A 20,845-nucleotide genomic window follows, 5' to 3' on the forward strand; every position below is an offset into this window, starting at 1 on the left:
ATATACAGAAGCCTCTAGTTTTATCCACGTTGTGACAATACTTTTAACCCGCTAACACCTACTTTTCTTTTTTTAATACTTTAACAAATGTATTATAAATAGTTTAAAATGCCACTTTTGAAAGAATTTAATATCCTTGCTATTCTTGCATTGATTTTGAAAAAGGGTGAAAATGTTAAGTTTATCATTAAAATTTTGAGAAAATAATTTCCCGCTAAACTCTGCAGTTGATATATCTCGAAACCAACGACACACCCCTTTCTTGTTTGCTATTTAAATTCAGGTTTTCATATGGGCATCGATTCATAAAAGTCATGTTAAAAGTTTGTTGTTTGGAAACAGAGTAGTGAACATCCTTAATAAGTTCACTCGTCATGCTTTTTTTAATTTTTGACAGATATTCGGAATCCTCTGGTTTTATCCATGTTGTGCCATTAAAAAAAATTGCCCATTAACCCCTACTTTTCTGTCGCTTATTTTATCAAATATAGTTTAAAATGTCATCTTTGAAAATCTTATAGAATCCTTGTTATTGTTTTCATCGTTTCAGGTGTCAATGTTTAATATATGAAAAGTCTTTAGAGAATTATTTCCCGCCTAATTTTCAACGGCTTATGTCTGGAAAACAAGCACACGGACCCCTAATGTTTTGTTTGGCTTTTTTCGTTTCTTTCTTTTTATGCTATCAATATACAATAGTCTTTCTAAAAGCTTGTTATTTTAAATAAGAGTAGCAAACATCATTAATACATGTAATAAGATGAATGCAATATTGTCCCAAACCATCTACTTGTCGTATAATTACTTTCGATAATTTTGTTGTGTCTCGAAATAGTGATATTTAAAGTTCTTATTCACACAGGACCTTTCATTGAAATTGTTAACCCTGATACACATCGTCGATGAAACTTTAAGTGATTTGTGAAATATACTTCCTCATTAAGTAAATATGGATATCTCAGTATTTCATTTGATCCTAATACATGGTATGTACTTATTTTTAAATTGCGTTCTTATTTTGTACTGTTATACCACTGTCCCATGTAAGGGGGAGGGTTGGAATCCCGCTTACATGTTTAACCCCGCCACATTATGTATGTATGTGCCTGTCCCAAGTCAGGAGCCTGTAATTCAGTGGTTGTCGTTTGTTTATGTGTAACATATTTGTTCATTTTTTATTTTTTTTAAATAAATAAGGCCGTTAGTTTTCTCGTTAGAATTGTTTTACATTGTCATTTCGGGGCATTTTATAGCTGACTATGCGGTATAAACTTTGCTCATTGTTGAAGGCCGTACGGTGACTTATAGTTTTTAATTTCTGTGTCATTTTGGTCCTTGTGGAGAGTTGTCTCTTTGGCAATCATACCACATTTTCTTTTTTTATAATTATTTACACATACAACCAAATTTAAGTAACACATTTTTTCGATAAATTCAGTGTTAAATAAATGCTATCAACTGTTTCATATGCACCTCCCCCTACAATCATAAGTTTACGTTCTATAAATTAAACTGTTTAACGTAACGGCATTAATACCAATTATTATCTAAAATCTAAATTTATATTTGCATAGTAGATATCTTTAAATAACCATAGTCCTGAATTGTGTCCTTGTAAAAAATGTTTCAAGTGACAATCATGATGAAGGCAAACAAATCGTAAAAAAACTGTTGTTTAATTATTTATGCAAAGTATTTCTTTTCAAACTAATAAGATTAATATATTCTGATATATATTATAATATCTCATTTGCCCCTTTCTTTCTTCCCAAGATTATAGATAATATTAATCGCATAGCAACACTGAAATAAAGAAATTGTAACAAGTATTTTATTATTGCTCTTAATCTCCAACGGGAGAGGTCTTTTGGAACTTTGAATACATTTTTGTATGCACAATTATGGAATCGCAATATTTGATCTTGCATCTTTCGACCATTGTTTAACAACCACAAGCAAACATTACTTAATGAAATTTAGGAAAATATATATTTCTTTGATTTTGAATATATTAAATATGGTAAACTTTAAGTTTACTATCTTGTATAGAATATTTTTTTCTTCAAGTGAGAGGTTAAATAAATGCAACAGTAGTATACCGCTGTTCAAACTCATAAATCCATGGACAAAAACCAAAATCGGGATAACAAACTAAAACTAAGGGAAAGGCATTAAATATAAGAGGAGAACAACGACACAACATTAAAATGTAACACACACAGAAACGGACTAAGCATCAGACAAAATCCCATGAGGTTAAGCTACCTATAAAACCAGGTTAAATCCACCATTTTTTACATAAGGACATGTCGTTAAGATAACCGAAGCTGTATTTGGCAAAACTTTTAGGAATTTTGGGTTCTCAATGCTCTTTAACTTCGTACTTTATTTTGCCTTGTTTTATTTCTGCCTCAATATTAGTCTTTTGTAGACGAAACGTACATCTGGCGTAAATACAAAATTTCAGTCATGGTGTCTATGTTGAGTTTATTTTCACTGACTGTTGTTTTTCATTCGTTTGATCTTCTATGTTTTGGCTTTTGATTTTGCTATTTGTTAAAGAGCTTTACGTTTGAGATTTCCATGGAGGTCGGTATTTTTTTTGTTTTAACTTTTTCATTTTTATTTTTGTTTGTTCCATAACTATGAGCTTACAAACACTAATTGATATGACAGTTGTAAAGATATCGAAACTAAAGAATTTTAGTTTATTTGAGTGCCATGATAATATTCGAATTTTGATAGCCTAATTCTAAATTATTGTATTCTCCTTGAAAGGTATTGAATAAACTATGGAAATATCACACGTACACTTGCACTAACTGTTGTCATTATTGAATACATTTAAATTCATAAACAGACGTTCAGAAAAAGAATAGTGTTAACTAGTATATCTTTCTTAATATAGACACGAGTCATTTATCGACAATTTGGGGGAATTTATGGAATTAATAAAAAAAAAATATGACTGCATATTTTTAATGTTTTCAAATTATATATGATTTACTGTATATTGACTTCAAAGACTCGACATCATTATTAATTGTAAGCTGTATGATAAATTAAAACATCATAAAATTGAGAATGGAAACGGGGAATGTGTCAAAGAAACAACAACCCGACCATATAGAACAGACAACAGCAGAAGGTCACCAACAGGTCTTCAATGCAGCGAGAAATTCCCGCACCCGGAGGCGTCCTTCTGCTGGTCCCTTAACAAATACTAGTTCAGTGATAATGAACGCCATACTAAACTCCAAATTGTACACAAGAAACTAAAATTAAAAATAATGCAAGACTAACAAAGGCCAGAGGCTCCTGATTTGGGACAGGCGCAAAAATGCAGTGGGGTTAAACGTGTTTATGAGATCTCAACCCTCCCCCTATACCTCTAGCCAATGTTTAAAAGTAAACGCATAACACTACGCACATTAAAATTCAGTTCAAGAGAAGTCCTAGTCTGATGTTAGAAGATGTAACCAAAGAAAATAAACAAAATGACAATAATACATAAATAACATGCTTAACCTATGTCTTGTAATAATGTTTGCACCACATATGTTTGTACCACGTCAGGAATACAACAGTTGTTTTCACTCTTTTTAATTAAATTAAGACTTCCAATTGATAGTTTATTGTGTGTTTTTCTATGTTGTGATGTTATACTATTGTTTCAGAAAAGGGAGAAGGTTTGAGCCAAGGCTCTGTGTTGAAGGGCGTACCTTGACCTATAATGGTTTACTCTTATAAATTGTTACTTGGATGGAGAGTTGTCACATTTGCACTCATACCACATCTTTCTATATCTACATATGACTTCGATGAATTCTAAATGTACATTGTGTATATTCTAGCTGGTCAAAGATGTATATGTGTCGGGATTATTGTGTTGTATTTAAGTGTAGGATATCAACAAAAATTATGTTCTTAGTCATGAACTTATTGTTTAGTGGTTGTCGTTTGTAGATGTTGTTCATGAGTAATTTTTGGTTTCTGTCTTTTTTTTACCGTTAATTAACCTGTATAAAAGAGGGACGAAAGGTACCAGAGGGACAGTCAAACTCATAAATCGAAAATAAACTGACAACGCCTGGCTAAAAATGAAAGAAGACAAATAAACAAACAATAGAACACATGACACAACATAGAAAACTTAAGAATAAGCAACAAGAACCCCAAATGATTATACAATAGTAATTGTTTGGTCCCATTATCGCTTGCTATTCGGTGTTTGCAAGGCTCCGTGTTGAAGGCTATCATTTGACCTATATTGGTTTACTTTTACAAATTGTGATTTGGAAGGAGAGTTGTCTCATTGGCACTCGAAACACATCTACTTACATCTATATAATAACATACTGAAATTCTTTGACGTACTGAGAGAAAACAAAATGATTTCTAAACGCGGAAGTTAGTATTTTAACCTTGAAACTCATAAAATACAAAATTTAATACAAATTTGAATAACGCATATCTCTGTCAAATATTGAAAATATTGAAAAAGTATATTCATTAAAAAAATTCTTTTATTTATTACTTTCTATCTTTTAAATTTCACAAATATTGTCTAGATTTTTACGATTTGTTAACAAATGGCTCATTACACTTATCGGTTTGTTAATTTTGATGACTTTACTTGATGTTATTTTGTAAGCATAACAATTTTTAATACGCCTTTTGTAAATAACCAAACAAAAAACCTCGGGCGTCTTTCAAAATTAAAATAATGCATATGATCTTCATAATAAATGCTTTAAACACACTGTGTTAAAATTAGGCAGCAATTTAGATTAACAATTACAATCATTAACATGACATCAGGTTATAATTACTCGTCTTGATGAACAAGTAAAATGTGCACGAAACATAACCACGTATTGTTCTAAATGTCAATCACACATTTATATAAGAGGTGCAGATGATTTAAAATATATCTAAATATTATTAGTTACATAGTGTGTTAGTGACCTAATACGATATATACGGGGTCAGTAACTTCCATATAGGATGAGAGCGAAGCTCAAACCCCATATGGAATTTACTGACCCCGTATATATTGTATTAGGTCACTAGCATACTATGTAACGAATTTGTCTTACCGACAATCTTTATTTGTTGAATTCAGACTAGAGTTGTCTTATTTGCAATCATACCACATTTTTAGGTTTTTATACTAAAGTGTTCAAGTGTTCAATTTTTAAAACCTGCTTTCATTGGTCTGCACAAAAAAAACTAATGTCAACACTAACAATTTAATATCAACAACCTTGATATAACAATATTAAACAGAACTTTCAATACATTTAAATAATTAAATAGTCCCGCCAAAGTCATGACTCAACTACTAACCGTATATTGAAATAAGCCCCGCCTCCCTACTAACCTAATATTGAATATACATGGTCTCCACGCGGACGCTTTAAACCAATCATATTCCTAGAAATGTAGAGGAGGTAAAATAAATTTGTCTTCCTCTGAAAGGTAGTTAATTGTAAAATGTGTGCAGTTTATTCATAAATTTATTGTGTATCATATTGCTCAAAAAGAACACAGAGCAAAAATGGAAGTCATTTTTTCGAATTTGATGAACAAAAGATATATTTGATTTTTTGTTTATGTATAGTGATCTGTCGTTGGTTGATTTGAGTTTTATCAAAAAGTTTAACGAATCTTTTCACTTTGTTTTTTCTTTCTTTTTTTAAAAAAAAATTTAAATCCTCTAATGTTTTTTTGTAACATCCCAAACATCATGCAGCTGAAAATGTCAACTTAAGCAATATATGTTGATATTCATAAATTGACATATATTTCACGGGACATTTGCAGGAATGGGCAATGAATTAAACGAAACTGAAGTAAACTAACATGTTAAATATATTTGTTTTACAGACAAAAAACCTTATTGTCATGACATCTACAAATAAATAAACACTAGGTATCATGAAAACTTTTGCAGAAAGAAAGATCAAAATGATTGACATTATTAATTAATTCATTCAACAACACTGTGATTGTAGGGTGTTGTTTTAATATCTTATGTTTCATTTTTGTGTAAGAAATCCAAATATATATCCGAAGAATGCATATATTTCCTGATGAAAACTTTTTTTATGTCAACACCATATTTGCATGGTTAATAGTTTTGAAAGAATATAAATATAATCTTAAGTTCTTGAATATTTTAGTTATATCGATATCGAAGGTTGGAGCACAAAACGGAGGTAAGAAATCATGTTAATACACAGTTTATTAAGCTTCTTTTACCAGCTCCTGCATAACCATAATGATATCACTAATATTTCAAATGTTTATTTACATTTCTTAATTAGCCTTTATGTTAGCAACAATGTTTTCTATGTTTTACAAACCCTGTATTTTAATTTATCTCTACGTTACCAGTATTTAAGCTATACTGCTTATGATAAGACAGAGTACTCCATGGTTTTTTTTTACTAAAAACTCTTGAAATCTACTTACTACTACTTCATATAATGCGTATGGTCTTATGATGTACACGTTTTGTTGTATAGGTAAAAGTGAGGTGCATCAGAAACATTTTATTGCACATTTTTCGGAATTTTGGGTCCTCAAGGCTCAACTTATTTCTTTTTTTTTTTTTGCTTTCTATCTCATTGATCTGAGCATCCCTTATTTGTCTTATGCAGACGAAAATCGTGTCTGGTGTATCAAACTATAAGCCTGGTATAAGTTGATAGATAATTGTGTTATGTATGACAATTTCTTTCTTTAAATGCATATCGATTTTGTGTAAATTCAACAAAAATAGATTTGGAGTACTTTTGAATGTTGCAAATTTTGTTTGAATCAAAGGTGAATGGAAAAAGAGGTTTTGTTCAAATTGAAGTTTTGACAAATGTTTCCGCTCCTCATATACGTATTTAATTTAGTTTCCAGATCAGCCTTGTTTCTGCATTTTCTTTTTCATATTCTACCTGGACTTAATGCAAATAATGTATATAACAAAATTATATGTATATATATTTGCATGTATGAAAAGAATTGTTGATAAATATGAAGTTGGCAGTTATTAATTGAAAGGTACATGGTCATCGATCAATGTTTTCATTTATACGTTTCGGGATCGTTTTTTAAATGTCATTGAAATGGAAATATTTGGCTGTAATTTGTCATTCCCGTGGGGTTAAACAGTTTTTCACTTTTATATGGTACGTATACATTCGGTATACTTTCAAACTTTTTGGTTTGCACATTCCTTATGAGGTTTACTCATGAAAAACGTTTTGAAACATATAAGGTATAGAATATTATTTTTAGATTACATGTATTTTTCTTATATAGGTCAGATATCATTAAAAGTGAAACCCTTAGACGGAACTGCAGTTTACGGAGATGTGTCATACACCATAGAGTGTACAATAACTGGAACCCAGGCTACAGCATGGTCTTGGTCAAAGCGGTCAAACACTGGTGGTACAACAACGACAATATTTAGCGGAACTAAATACAGCATAGATATATATCCAAATGCTACGGATTTAACTATAAATAGCGTTATAGAGGAGGACGAACAGGAGTATTTCTGTCAAGCGACAATTGGTGTAGGGTTACAATTTCAGACAATATCAAGGCTTGTTGTCAATGGAGGTCAGTTCTAGTCAGGTGTAGCTCACGGTGTAAATGTGCTATATTTCTAATTAAGTTAATGTAATAAAATCTTATCTTTTCCATATTTAGACTGTTTAGCAATAATTGTACAAACAGCTTTACTTATGAAGTTGACCATATCATTCATGAACAGATATATCCATTACAAGACAAGATACTTTTAGTATACGGTTAGATATTTACTGCAAAAATGTTTTTAAAGGTTTTTTGAACAGCTTTGCTATCTATCCTTTAACGCCGTTTTCTTTTCTGATGACCAAAATAATGTATATGACCAAAATATTAAGCGAGTAGTTTACTAGGTTAGATATCACATATGGAACCTGGAATCTACTGTATTCTGCATGATTTGTGATAAAGCCCGTGATGCGGAATTTCCAGTTTGAAACCCGAAGACAGCAATATCGTGAATATGTTGTTTAAATTTAATACCGTGTTATCTTGATTTATATCCAATTTGTTAAATGCACCTATGACGTCACTTTTGTGGCGTTGATGCAGTCGTATGAGGGACCGTTCGTGGTTCTGTTGTGCTATTTTGGTGTGCTGTCCTAGATTGTCTTACGTGTTCTGTTGTTGGCATGTCGAAATGTACAATTGTATTGTTTATTTGTATATTTCTCTATCCTGAATATTTTTAGCATTTACTTGTATGAAATGTTGTCATTTTAGAGATATATTTAACATTGCCATAAAAGCGCAAAGTTTGGCTATACACAAATCCAGGTTTAATCCACCGGGTTTTTCTTTCTTAAAATGTTCTGTACCAAGTCAGGAAAATGGAAGTTGTTATCTTATTTGTTTTCTCTCAATCGATTTATGATTTTTGAACAGCGGTAAACTACTGTTGCCTATTTATCAAAATACTAACTACATATTGAGAACTTTGCTAATATTCACAATTACGAAATTTACAAAATACACAGTCACAAAATACTAATATCAGTTACACAAAAAAGAATAATGCTCGGAGTCCTTGTTGTACATGTACAATCATAGATAAATATCTCAATAAAATCATCACGTAAAATACAAGGAAGTCGTTATGTTTAATAAAGAGTATGACTTTCGTTCTACATAAATACGTATCATTCGAGTGCTTTTATGTGTAAATATTATATGTAAATACATATTTTAAAATTTTAAATAGCCTTTAAAAAAATATGCATATTGCAATATTTTTTATTAGTATTTAATAGGTCACGGTTCTCCGGCTGATTTCTTTTCAAATTTCATGTTATGTTGTTTATTTTTAAATACAAGATTTGACGATGAGCAGCAAATTAAATATTTTAATTCCACCATTTAAAAACTTTCAAAAATTATCTTAAATTAGAATTATGTAAGATTCTCTTTTGGTCATTGATTTAAAGACTTTCAGTGACTAGATTTGTTGCCAGCTTTAAATATTATTATTTTATATTGAAGATTAGATATATTCATCAGTGAATTTTTTTATCTTTGGATCCGATGACTAACATGTACTTGAAACAAAAATATCTATGCGATATATATGTTGTATACAAGTTAACATTTTATACAAATTATAATTATTGAAAACAAATTCTATGTTGTGTATGGATGCTTTTTTAAGACAAAATCCATTAAAGGATGCATTTATAGAAATTATAATATTATAAGTACGTCTATACCAGTTATTAAAAACAAATTCTATGTTGTGTATGGATGCTTTTTTAAGACAAAATCCATTAATGGATGCATTTACAGAAATAATTATATTATAAGTACGTTTGAACCAGTCATGACTCTGCAACAAAGTGTATCAATCGGATCACCAGCAGGTGAAGGTGATACAAGGCTGCAAACATATTTGTATATATAATTCGTCCAAACATGTTAATTTGCGGAGGCAAGTTGTTTGTTCTTTCCTGGCCTGGATTCGAACTGAAGCTACTGAGATATCGAGGTACCAAATCGCCTTGCTCAATGCCGACGAGCTGGACCACTCGACCACCTAGGCTCTACAAAAATAAAGTTTTCGGAAGTTACCTGCCCTCGTCAGTTTTATCACAGGACATAATTTTTTAGCAAGGCATTAATATATAATTTTTACAAAAGAGATGAATTTTCTTTCGTAAAGGATCTTACAAATAAAGACAGGATGCAGTCTCAGAAAAACTCATATTATAAGTACGTCTAAACCAGTGACAACTCTGCGATGTATTGCCTAAAAATACATTCTGTACATTTAATTCGACTTAACATCAGCCCAACAATGTTAGGTCTGTAAATTTGCAGAAGCAAATTGTTTGTTCTTCCCTAGCCTGGATTCGAACTCGTGACTTTTGCCCGACTCGCTTGAATAGACTTAATTTTGTTAAATTGTTGGTTTTTATGCTTTTCTGTAATAATAGAAAATCTTCTTTGCGGTTTTTTTTTAACGAATTTTAGTATAGTTTTTGCCTGTATTGGTTTTTACTTTCGTTTTAACATGACTGATAATCATATTGTGCATGTATCATTATCTTTTCAGGTCTCTTAACTGTTACTATTTCTCCTGCTAAGGCTGATGTTCTCCAAGGACAATCTCAATTAGTCTCATGTTTCGTAACCGGGGAACCAGTAGCCTCAGACATAAGATGGTATTTTACACCAACTGGTTCTGAGCAACGGCAATTATTATATACAGGCAACACAGCCAAGTATTCTGGCGGTAACACTCAGAACCGTTCTTTAACAGTACTGAACTTCCAATCTTCTGACAGTGGTACATATGTCTGTTCTGCTTTAAATGCTGTTGGAACAAGTACCAGTTCATATAGTGCTCTTAGATTTATTAGTAAGTATATTATATCAATTTATGTTGGCTTCAACTTTTGTCATGATTTTTTATTACAGGAAAAAAATAAATATTGTAAGTAAGTCTTTGGCAGATTTAAAATTTTGGATTTTTTCCATGTATTAAAGGACAGAATGTGTTGATAATTAACTAGTGTTGATCTCATGAACAATATTAGTTATCAAGTATCTTGAGAAGCAAATGCATCAACATATTTTGGAACATAAAAGCCAAAATGAATCTATACGAAACTTTCTTAAAATGTCCTATACCAAGTCAGGAAAATGGCCATTGTAATATAAGAGTTCGTTTCTGTGTGTGTTACATTTTAATGCTGTGTTTCTGTTATGTCGTTGTTCTCCTCTTATATTTGATGCGTTTCCCTCAGTTTAAGTTTGTAGCCCGAATTTGTTTTTTTTTCTTAATCGATTTATGAGTTTCGAACAGCGGTATACTATTGTTGCCTTTATTTAAAACAGTTTTTAACTTTGCTTGAGGTACTTGGTTCCTTGGTAGTGAAAACCCTCAATAATAAATAATGGTGTTTTGTTTTCAAACCTTACTATATGAAATGCATAAATTATAAAACCAATATTTTACATTATGTATTTGCATAGAGAGTTATTAAATGGTTACCATTTTTTTTAAACCACATGCTTAATAAAAGACGTTTAATAAATTTGTGACATAAAAAACATAAAAAACGAACAAAACAGTTTTAAACAACAGTTTGCACAACCATTCAAAGAAACGTCAAACTTCAGAATCATCACCTCTTCTTAAAATAAAAAGGTTAAACTTAACTTAATCTGAAGAGTCAGCAGTTTTTATTACCGTTGTGTTGCAATAACAAGGGAAATTATCTGAAAGGTCATCAACGCAGAAAAATTATCAATTATGACGGGATTGTTTCTACATTGCATGGAACATATACCAAATCATAATTGCATATAGCTCATATATGTGAATTCTATCGCAACCGGTGATTCTTTAAGAAACAAAAAGTGTAACTGGCGTACTTACATTACCGCTTGTTATATTTTGATGACTTTGGTTGAAACTAAAGCTGGTTGAGATTTCTCCCCCGTTAGTTTCATCCGTCTAACAAAAAATTAAATATCATTGATGTTGGTATGGTCTGAAAATTTGGTATTTATCATTTTCCTAATTATAAGCAATAAGTTGGTTTCTGTGAGCATGCCGACGGGCCTCAAGTACCATTTATGAGTATTGCTTTGACAAAAAAGGGTATACAGAAAATAATGCGTATATATTCAAGGATTTAATTAAGTGTATTGTACATGACCATTTATCATACTATTTGTAACGAAACTTTTTTTAAATTACAGGTGACCTTAATATAACCGCGTCTTTGACATCATATTCAGCTATAGTAGGTGATTCCAAGGTCACTATGTCGTGTAAAATAAATGGCGAACCACCAGCTATTGGATGGGACTGGACAAAAACCCAAGTTGATGGAGGCAGCGCTGAAATAATAGCTCAGGGAACAAATAATGCAAAGAGACAAATTATAACATCTGCAACCAACCCTAATTTGAATATATTCAGTATAACAGAAAACGACGGGGGTATTTATAACTGCCGAGCGAACAATGGAAAACGGCACTTTTTAAGTAACCCTGTCAATCTTAAAGTACTAGAATGTAAGCAGCTTGTACTTTCATTTCACATTTTCGTATATATGGTTTTGATAATTTGCATGTCTCTAAAAGAAGAAACTTTATTTTTACAATTTTACTTATTATTTCTGATTGTGTTGTTCTCACATCGTTGTCAATATAGTTTTATTTAATGCGACTGTCATACAAGTGAGAGATTTAACTAGCTATAAAACCACCATTTTATAGGATATGACCCCTTTTTCTATATAATATTTCAAATCAGGATTTTACACGGTCTTATCACAATGCATCAGACAAAAGTAGTGACTATATAAGAAATATGTTCTTCTTTTTAAAATTATAATTATCACTTTTTTTTATAGCAGATATATAATCTTTCTTTCATATTTAATTTATCAAACCCTTAGCTGTCATCGCTTCAAGGGACAAAAAGAAAATTTGAACCGAAATAGTAGTATACAATAAGTGAAAATATGTGTCGCGTTATATAATCAGTCTATCATTCGTTGAGTAGAATTAAAACTCAATCAGCCAAAAAAAAGACCTCCCACTTAAATTCTGATGTTTAAATTGAATACATTCCGATTTAGAATAACAAGTTTTGAGATTTTGTCTTCATTATTACTATAGTTGATTTATCGAATATATGTAAGTCCATTTTTTGTTGTAATGTATGTAACTTCCTAAAAATATTGACTATAGATTATACGTTCTTTATTTTCTAGCCTTGTAAACACTTAACCCAAATAAGGCTTACATTGCTTATCGAATGCGTAAAGTGAAAACCTGCTTTTAGCTACATGCTTCCATTGATTCTTATCAATGGATATGTAATAGAGTATGATTCAGTGTAGGTGTAGCGTACACTTAAAACACATAGAGTTTAGCTTAATGTGTATACGGCATACATTTAAATTACTAGAATGTTGTTAAATTGTTGATAAAAAGTTCTAACCAGAAGCCTTTAAATTTTATAGCATCCATCAGGATAGCTCCAGGTGAACCGGAAACAAGAAGGCAAGTAGAATTTCAGATAGGAGTAATTGTTATTCTTTCATGCAGTTCTACCGGAGGAAATCCCTCACCATCAGTAATATGGTTGAAAGATGATATTGTAATTACGTCTGGTACTAATACATCTACTAGTGGTAATATAACAACAACAACATTGACTTTTACAACAACTGCTGATGATAATCTGGAGGTTTATGAATGTCAGGTCGATAATGGATTCCTAAGGAGACCACTAGTTAAGACAACATATCTCACACTTAAACGTATGTATTGTCACTTCCTTACAATGTGTAGCAAAATATCTTTTAGGAATGATATAATCGAAAAAGTATGCTATTTTGACAAGTTTTTGCTGTTTTCAAAAAAATGTAAGGTATTGAATCAGTCCCTATTGCCTATATATTAAACAAAATTTTTAAAAATATGAATACTGATAAATGTCTTATGCATATCTTAATAATTTTGTTTGGTAGATTTATAATATCTTTTTTATTTTGGTATTCAAGATATAAAAGAATTGCCGTTACAGACCTTCCGCTTTCAAATATTTGCTCATGTTGCTGTTCAATTTATTTCCTCTCATGTTATACTTTTTTTTAAATTGAATGACTTCACCTTTTCCGTTTTTTCTTGAAGCTTCTTATTTTCAGGAATGACGTATGTAGACCATAATAAAAACATGCAATTAGAATTATCCTATTCAGAATCTAAAGGATCAAAGGATTATCTCATTGATTAGACACAAAAATAAAAATAACGTTCCGTCATTGGTTCATTTACTAATGTTTAGATCTTTCTAAACCAATCACAACGTTTTGGTGTACGATTTTGAAAATATTACCCAGAAAGGTTCAGATTCTGAAGAGGTGAACTATACGATAGCTCAATGGGATAGTATTGTATTCGTATTAATTGTAACATTTCAGATTTCCTATCAAGTGTATATCTGCATTACAAACATTTTCTTTTTCTTTAATAGCTTCAATCAACCCTTCAGGTCAACCACACATAACAGGATCACACCAATATCACTTAGGAGATACTATAAGAATGATATGCAGTTCTACGGGAGGAAATCCTTCACCAACTTTAAATTGGCTGAGAGATGACAATGTCATTACAAATGGTATAAGTAGATCTACAAACAGCGGCGTAACAACATCAACTCTAACTTTTACTGCTGGTTTGAAAGACCACCTTGAGGTGTTTGAATGTCAGGCGGATAATGGCGTATTAAATAAGCCACTTGCAACGACAACATATATTGAAGTATATTGTACGTATAAGCTTCGAGCATTTCAAACATTTTTTCTAAAGAAGAACGTCTAACGAAAACACTTAATTAGTTATGCAATCAAATTTAATTACTAATATAACAAAATATCCAAAGAGCTCTATTGTTGTTCGCCTTAAACAGAGCTTTATTAATTTTCAAAAAATATGGCATACAAAATCTGGTTTTAAGATGCAGTTTACAGAACATTGAGATAAGAACAGTTAATAAAGTTTAAAAACTTGTGGTTTTGAACCTTTCATTCATTTATATCAATGGCAAGATCGTTTCCATTAAAACAAAAAGGTACAACAAAATTACCGAACCCCAATTTCGTAACCTAATTCGGGCTGTAAGATCACGTTATCATATTCCTTACCATGATATTCCTTTGAACTGATATTCATTTATTTCGTCACATCTTATATGTAGAGATAATATAAGATAAACATGTTCGTGTCATTTAAGTTGCACCAAAGGTCCCAGTACTGACAGGGCCTAGCAACCTGATATCTGGTTCCGCAGGAAAATGGACTTGTTCATCATTGAATGGATATCCTGCTCCGACCATTTCAATCAGAATCCAGGACAGACATTACACTGACGAGTTTGTTGTTGTACAGTCTTATGATGTTATTGATAGAAGTTATACAGTAACTGGTACCTTAGACTTGGTTCCATTATCTGACAATAGTGGACAAAATATTTGTTGTGATGCTAGTCATCTGATCAATAACAAAGTACCCCAATCAGTTTGCTTGCAGTTATCAATTGAAGGTATGCTTGTTAATACTGTAGTTAGTGTTTCGTATTTTGTCTTGATCAAATAATAAAAGCGACGTGATAAAACACATTTTTATATTTGGTTATGGGCATTATTGATTAATAACAAAAATAAGAAGATTAGATATTGTTGAAACCAGAGAACCAATGACATCCAAGAACTATAGGTTATCGTAAAGCCTTCACCAATGTGGAAAACCCTTTAGCAAAGAAAGCTATGAAAGTATCGAAATGAGACACACGTTTGGTTGCTTAGACCTAGATAGTCATTATAAATTCTATAACAAAAACCATCCAAAACTTGACTGCAAAGATATGTCTACATTTCAAAACCAGTATGTAAACCTTAATGTGGTACATAACACTACTTACTCTATAAATTCAGCTTGACGTTTTAAACACCATATATTACTAAGGAAATATTAAGATTCTCAATGATCAACATAAGTGTTTTCCAAATTGCTATGTATCAATTGAAATTTTTCAGAAAAAAGTGTGTTGTCATTAACATTTTTGTTTTTTCAAATGGTTAAAGTTAAAATTTTGTCCAAATTTTATGAAAAATAATTGAGCTAAATCAATTTTAGTAAAGTTCTATTCAAGCACCTATCTAACTTCAGTTCGTTGATGTCAAAAATTTCATTTCTATAATGAACGCATTTTTACCTGAGTTTTCATGGGTCATGTGCAATCTTTCAGTACTTATATACTTATCCACCGAAAATAAGATCTATTCATAGATACAAGAAAAGGTGGCAATGAGATAACTCTCCATCCTTTTCATAAATTATAAAAGCAAACAGTCATATGTCCAAGTACGGTCCTCTACACAGAGTCTCAACTCACACCAAACAGCAAGCTATAAAGGGCCCCAAACAATCTTTAGTTTATTTTTCAACAGTTTTGTCGTTGGTATATACCTGTTCAGGGTTTCCCCTGGGTCAATTATTTTTTGCGCCACCTCTTTCGCCAAAACAATATATTTTTCGCCACTTTATTATTTTTTTCGCCAAGTAATACAAATATATATTTTTCTTTAAAACAAAAATTTCCAGCACCCCCCCCCCCTCCCCCGCCCTGAATAAGAAGTGGTTTTTACAACAAAACAAAACATTTTTATCACTTGAAATTGATCCCTCGTGGAAGGTGTAGTCATTATATTGAAGGGTTACTCTCATGCCAACCTTTTGAATAGATTTCTTCATAACGACAGTTTTCTTTTCTAGACCATCTTAAATAAGTAAAACTATATGCTTGAAACACGTGTCACTGAAACGACTTTTAAATAAAGTACCCACTCAAATCAATTATCTATATGCAAGTTAAATGATAAAGTTTTAAATCAGAAACCTTTCTTGCTTTTGCACATTTTTCGTCATAACAAGAGTTTTCTTTTCTGGACTATCATTAAAAGGAGAGGAAATGTGAACATTTTGCTTCAAACACGTGCGTCGCAAAGTGGTTAATACATCCCTTTTGTAACTTGTGACAGAAGCCATTTAACCATATCATTTTGTCATATCATACAATCAACACCTTTATTAATTAGTCCTTTGATGTCGATAGCTACATGTATAAATGCAATCAGCTGATTATTGATTTTCTGTCAAAATCTTAACCAGTTCAAGGTGAATTCCGAGTGTTGTCTCATCGGTAAAGTCAGAGAAACCCGAAAAAAGTAAATAAACAAGATGGCTGAAAATAAATCGTTATATATATTTCTTTCGCCAAATTCTTTCGCCAATGACGAATTTTAATCGCCAATATTATTATTTTTTCGCAAATTGCGAAAATGGCGACCGCGAGCGGAAACCCTGCCTGTTAAAATCACAAAATGCAATATATTATTTGGATTGAACACAAGACAATTATCTAAACAAACCTGCATCGACAACAAGAAAACATCTACAAAATAGTTTTAGCTCTTATCAACGTTTTCAGATTCAGATGTTTAAGTTGATTTTAGTATTTAACAAGACTGTGTGTTCCAAACTTTTACCCTAATATTTTGATAACTTTTAACTACAGTTGCTGCCGGGATTGAAGTAAAACTGAATGCTTATTTTTAGATAAAGAAGAGAAGAACATTATAATATACGCCGTGATTGGGTTGGTCGCAATTTTGCTGCTCTTTATAATAATAATGGCAGTACTTTGTAACAACAGAAGAAATGGTATGGTTAATTCAATTCAAACCTTAAACCTCAATTTTGACATTTATACATTTTATTTTGATCACACATTGTTGTCAATATAATGGAATTTTTATGCGACTGGCATACGTGTGAAGGGTAAAGTTAGCTATACAATTAGATTTAATCTACCATTGTCTACATATAAAATTCCGGTGACTATTTAGGAGTATGACAGTTGTTATATATTAGTTTGATGTGTTTGAGCTATTAAGTGTTCCAGTAATGCATCAAATTCAAACAGGAAAACCATCAGTCTAATGTATATTAAAAACAAAAAACGAGAAATACAAATGAACCAAGTTCACTATTTGTTGGAGGTATGTCATAAGTCGTACATACTTTTGTGCATAACAAGATACATTTGAAAACAATGTTATCGATAATTCTGTAGAAAAGTTGTATACGAATAAAGTTTTTGTTGCAGGTAATCATCAACCTCGAAATCGGAATCTTGACAGGTAAGTTTATTATACAAAGGAAAGTGATCTAGCTAGAAATATGTTTGTGGCTCTGTACTAATACATCCTGTCATTTTCCTATTTGCTATGGTAAATTTGTGTATTCCTATCTTTAATTTTTACTAATAAGCTTGGTCTACTTGTAATGTTGTCCTTCTGTGTTGCATATTTGTTTTTGTGTTGCATAATGATTGGGGTTGCAGCAGTGTTGACTGTTGTACCCCTATTTTGACATTTTTACCCATTATATCTGTTTGTTTTCTTCAAATTTACTTCGTTTTCAATAATGTAATTTGATGCGACTGTCATACTAGTGAGAGATTTAGCTAGATTTTAGACCAGGCTTATTCCGCCATTTTCTACTTAGGAAAATGACTGTACCAAGTCAGGAATATGACAGTTGTTATTCATTCGTTTGATGTGATTGACCTTATGAGTTTGCCACTTGATTAGGGACTTTCCATTTTGAATTTTGCTCAGAGTTCAGTTTTTTTGTTATTTTTTTTTTTATATAACGGTTATATGTACATTCTCATGTTTGGAGAACTTTTTTTGTTAAATACAAGTAAAATAAGCATCAATACTTAAAGGTGATCGGTGATCTGAAGACAAACTTTCTAGTCGTATACAATAAATTGTCACGTTGATAAAACACCGTTAATGTGGCATGGTTTAGCTAGATTTACAAATACAAAAATATGTTGATTTGAAGTAGTAAATTAAAACTATAACTTCGGGTAAAACAATTGATAATTAGTTTTTACTTCCCTTGCTTTGTAAGACTTTTATACATTACCAATGTACTAAAAGCAATATTCGTTTCAAAAGTTACATACACGTAGAAAACCTGAAACAAAATATGTCATGAAGAAATATAAATAATGAAGTATGAGTGAAGTAACGTGTACTCCTCCATAGTTATTTGAAAATTATAAAGGTAATCGAATAAATTTTGACATTTGAATAATGAAAATAACACGTTATAAAATCACTGTGCCGAAGCGCTTTTTGGGAATTATATACATTAGGAACGCTCAAGTCTGCATTTTCAAAAGAACCAAAACAGTCACAAGAGTTGTATAACAAGAAAAAAGAACTAAAGAATAACAAAATCCATCTTACGACAACTTTGTCTGATCCAGTTGAAACCTTAATTTCTAACACTTTAAAAAAATGTTTTGTTTAAAGCATGTCAGTGCTTCTCTACACAATTGATGATACCCTCTGGGTTTGACAACTAAGAACATATATCTACTAATTCGTGTTTGTATTTTATATGATCCTCAGAGTTTATAATGAATCTAATCTGAATAGAGAGCAGAGCCATGTTTATGACATACCACAAGACCATCGATATCGAGATAACAATTATTTAACACCAACAAATAGAACGGCGACCTATAGAACTTCAGATCTAGGTCATACTTATTTTCTACCAGTGAGCGGAAGTTCTAGAATATCAACAACGTAGTATTCGTGATGATCTTATTGGGACAAAACTGTTTGAAACCAACAGCGTTTTCCTGATGTTTGTCTAATTTGTTTATAGATGTATCTTATTTTTTAAATGCGTGATGCAAGGAAGAGATAATTTATCAGCGAAGTTTCATATTCAAAGAGATAAATTGGTTCAATTTTGAATTTGTTTATCTGTATATATTTATGTTCCGGACCATATGTGTATTTGGACCATACGCGTATGGTCATGACCATATGCGTATACGCATATGTACTCGTTTGGTTATTAACGGGCCGGACCATATGAGTATTTGGACCATAAAAGTATTCTTTTTCAAATATGCTTTAGAACCGTTTCAATAATACAATAAACCTTATAATTCAAAGGCTACATAAACATTAAATATTAATGCCATAGTTAGTTTTCATCGCTACTTGTATTATTGTGTTTATGCGTAGGTTGATTTCCACACGGTACTAGTCGGCGTACCATAAATGTTCTGCATTTGATAGTCTTGTTTGTGCATGACCCTTCGCAGTTACACTTATTGTTTTCGAGTGAAAAGTTAACCTTCTTAGCCGCTTCGTTCAGTTATAACAAGGTCTTGATAATTCCAAAACGGGTTTTTTTAAGACGTTTTTGAAAATATCTTCCCAAATCGACATGTTGCCATTCAAGCATTATAAAAAAATCGATAATTAGGTATAAAATGTGTTTACTGTGGTTGTGACTAGAGAGTTAAATCAAATGCATGAAACTGCTTATTTTTATTAAGTTAATCTTTTCATCATTATAATATTATAAAATTACCTTTGATATCGTCTTTTTAATGAAATGACTTCTAGTCATACCTTATGAAGAGTAGGTATTAACTGTATAAACTTATTAATTACTCCGACCATATTAGTATATACCCATACGGTCATGACCATACTCGTATGGTCCAAATACTCATATGGTCCGGAACATTCATATATACATTTAGTGTGTCCCTCAAATATATATTTGTCTTTGTCCAATGCTCTTTCCTCATCTACTAGAAAATAAAAGTAGTTTGTTCGAACAAAGTACACAACATTTTGAGTGTACAGTTACATGTGCTCAGAACACTCGACGTTATCAAAACTAAGCAAATAGTTTATATAAATAAAATATATGGTGAACGAAATATTAGGATGCGTTATTGACGAGAATGATGGAAAACGTTATTGACGGGATTAATGGGATGTGTTATTCAAATAATTATTTACTTATCTCCCTTTTTGACCTTGTGTATAAGATTATCTTAATTGCTTTTGTTCCAAATTTATTCATTAATGGATTAAAATATGATTGATGTTCGTATATTTATGAGCTTCATTGGATTTGTATGTCTTAAGCAAGATACGCTGAAGGACAATATTCACATTACACAGACTTACGTTATGTTTTGTAAATAAACCATTCAAACAGAAAACCAGCGGTCTAATCTATACATAAAAACGAAAAACGAAAAATATTCATGAACCACATCAACAAACGACAACCAATGAATAACAGGTTCCTGACTTAAGACACGTTCAAACCAATG

General features: G+C 31.3%; 2 protein-coding genes across 2 annotated transcripts; both read left to right on the forward strand.

The window, feature by feature from the left end:
* The first annotated feature begins 865 nt into the window (after positions 1-865).
* Positions 866-12,309, forward strand: LOC143059236 (muscle, skeletal receptor tyrosine protein kinase-like). Its single transcript, XM_076232719.1, has 5 exons — positions 866-986; positions 6,186-6,221; positions 7,321-7,626; positions 10,142-10,447; positions 11,797-12,309. The coding sequence occupies exons 1-5, from the start codon at positions 950-952 to the stop codon at positions 12,261-12,263; spliced, it is 1,152 nt and encodes a 383-aa protein (XP_076088834.1). The 5' UTR covers positions 866-949; the 3' UTR covers positions 12,264-12,309.
* Positions 12,310-12,933: 624 nt separating this feature from the next.
* LOC143059380 (synaptogenesis protein syg-2-like) lies at positions 12,934-20,511 on the forward strand. Its single transcript, XM_076232872.1, has 7 exons — positions 12,934-12,943; positions 13,071-13,370; positions 14,087-14,383; positions 14,849-15,157; positions 17,233-17,337; positions 17,783-17,816; positions 19,104-20,511. The coding sequence occupies exons 1-7, from the start codon at positions 12,934-12,936 to the stop codon at positions 19,285-19,287; spliced, it is 1,239 nt and encodes a 412-aa protein (XP_076088987.1). The 3' UTR covers positions 19,288-20,511.
* The last annotated feature ends 334 nt before the right edge of the window (positions 20,512-20,845 follow it).

This window comes from Mytilus galloprovincialis, chromosome 14 (assembly GCF_965363235.1).
Source record: "Mytilus galloprovincialis chromosome 14, xbMytGall1.hap1.1, whole genome shotgun sequence".
NCBI lineage: Eukaryota > Metazoa > Mollusca > Bivalvia > Mytilida > Mytilidae > Mytilus > Mytilus galloprovincialis.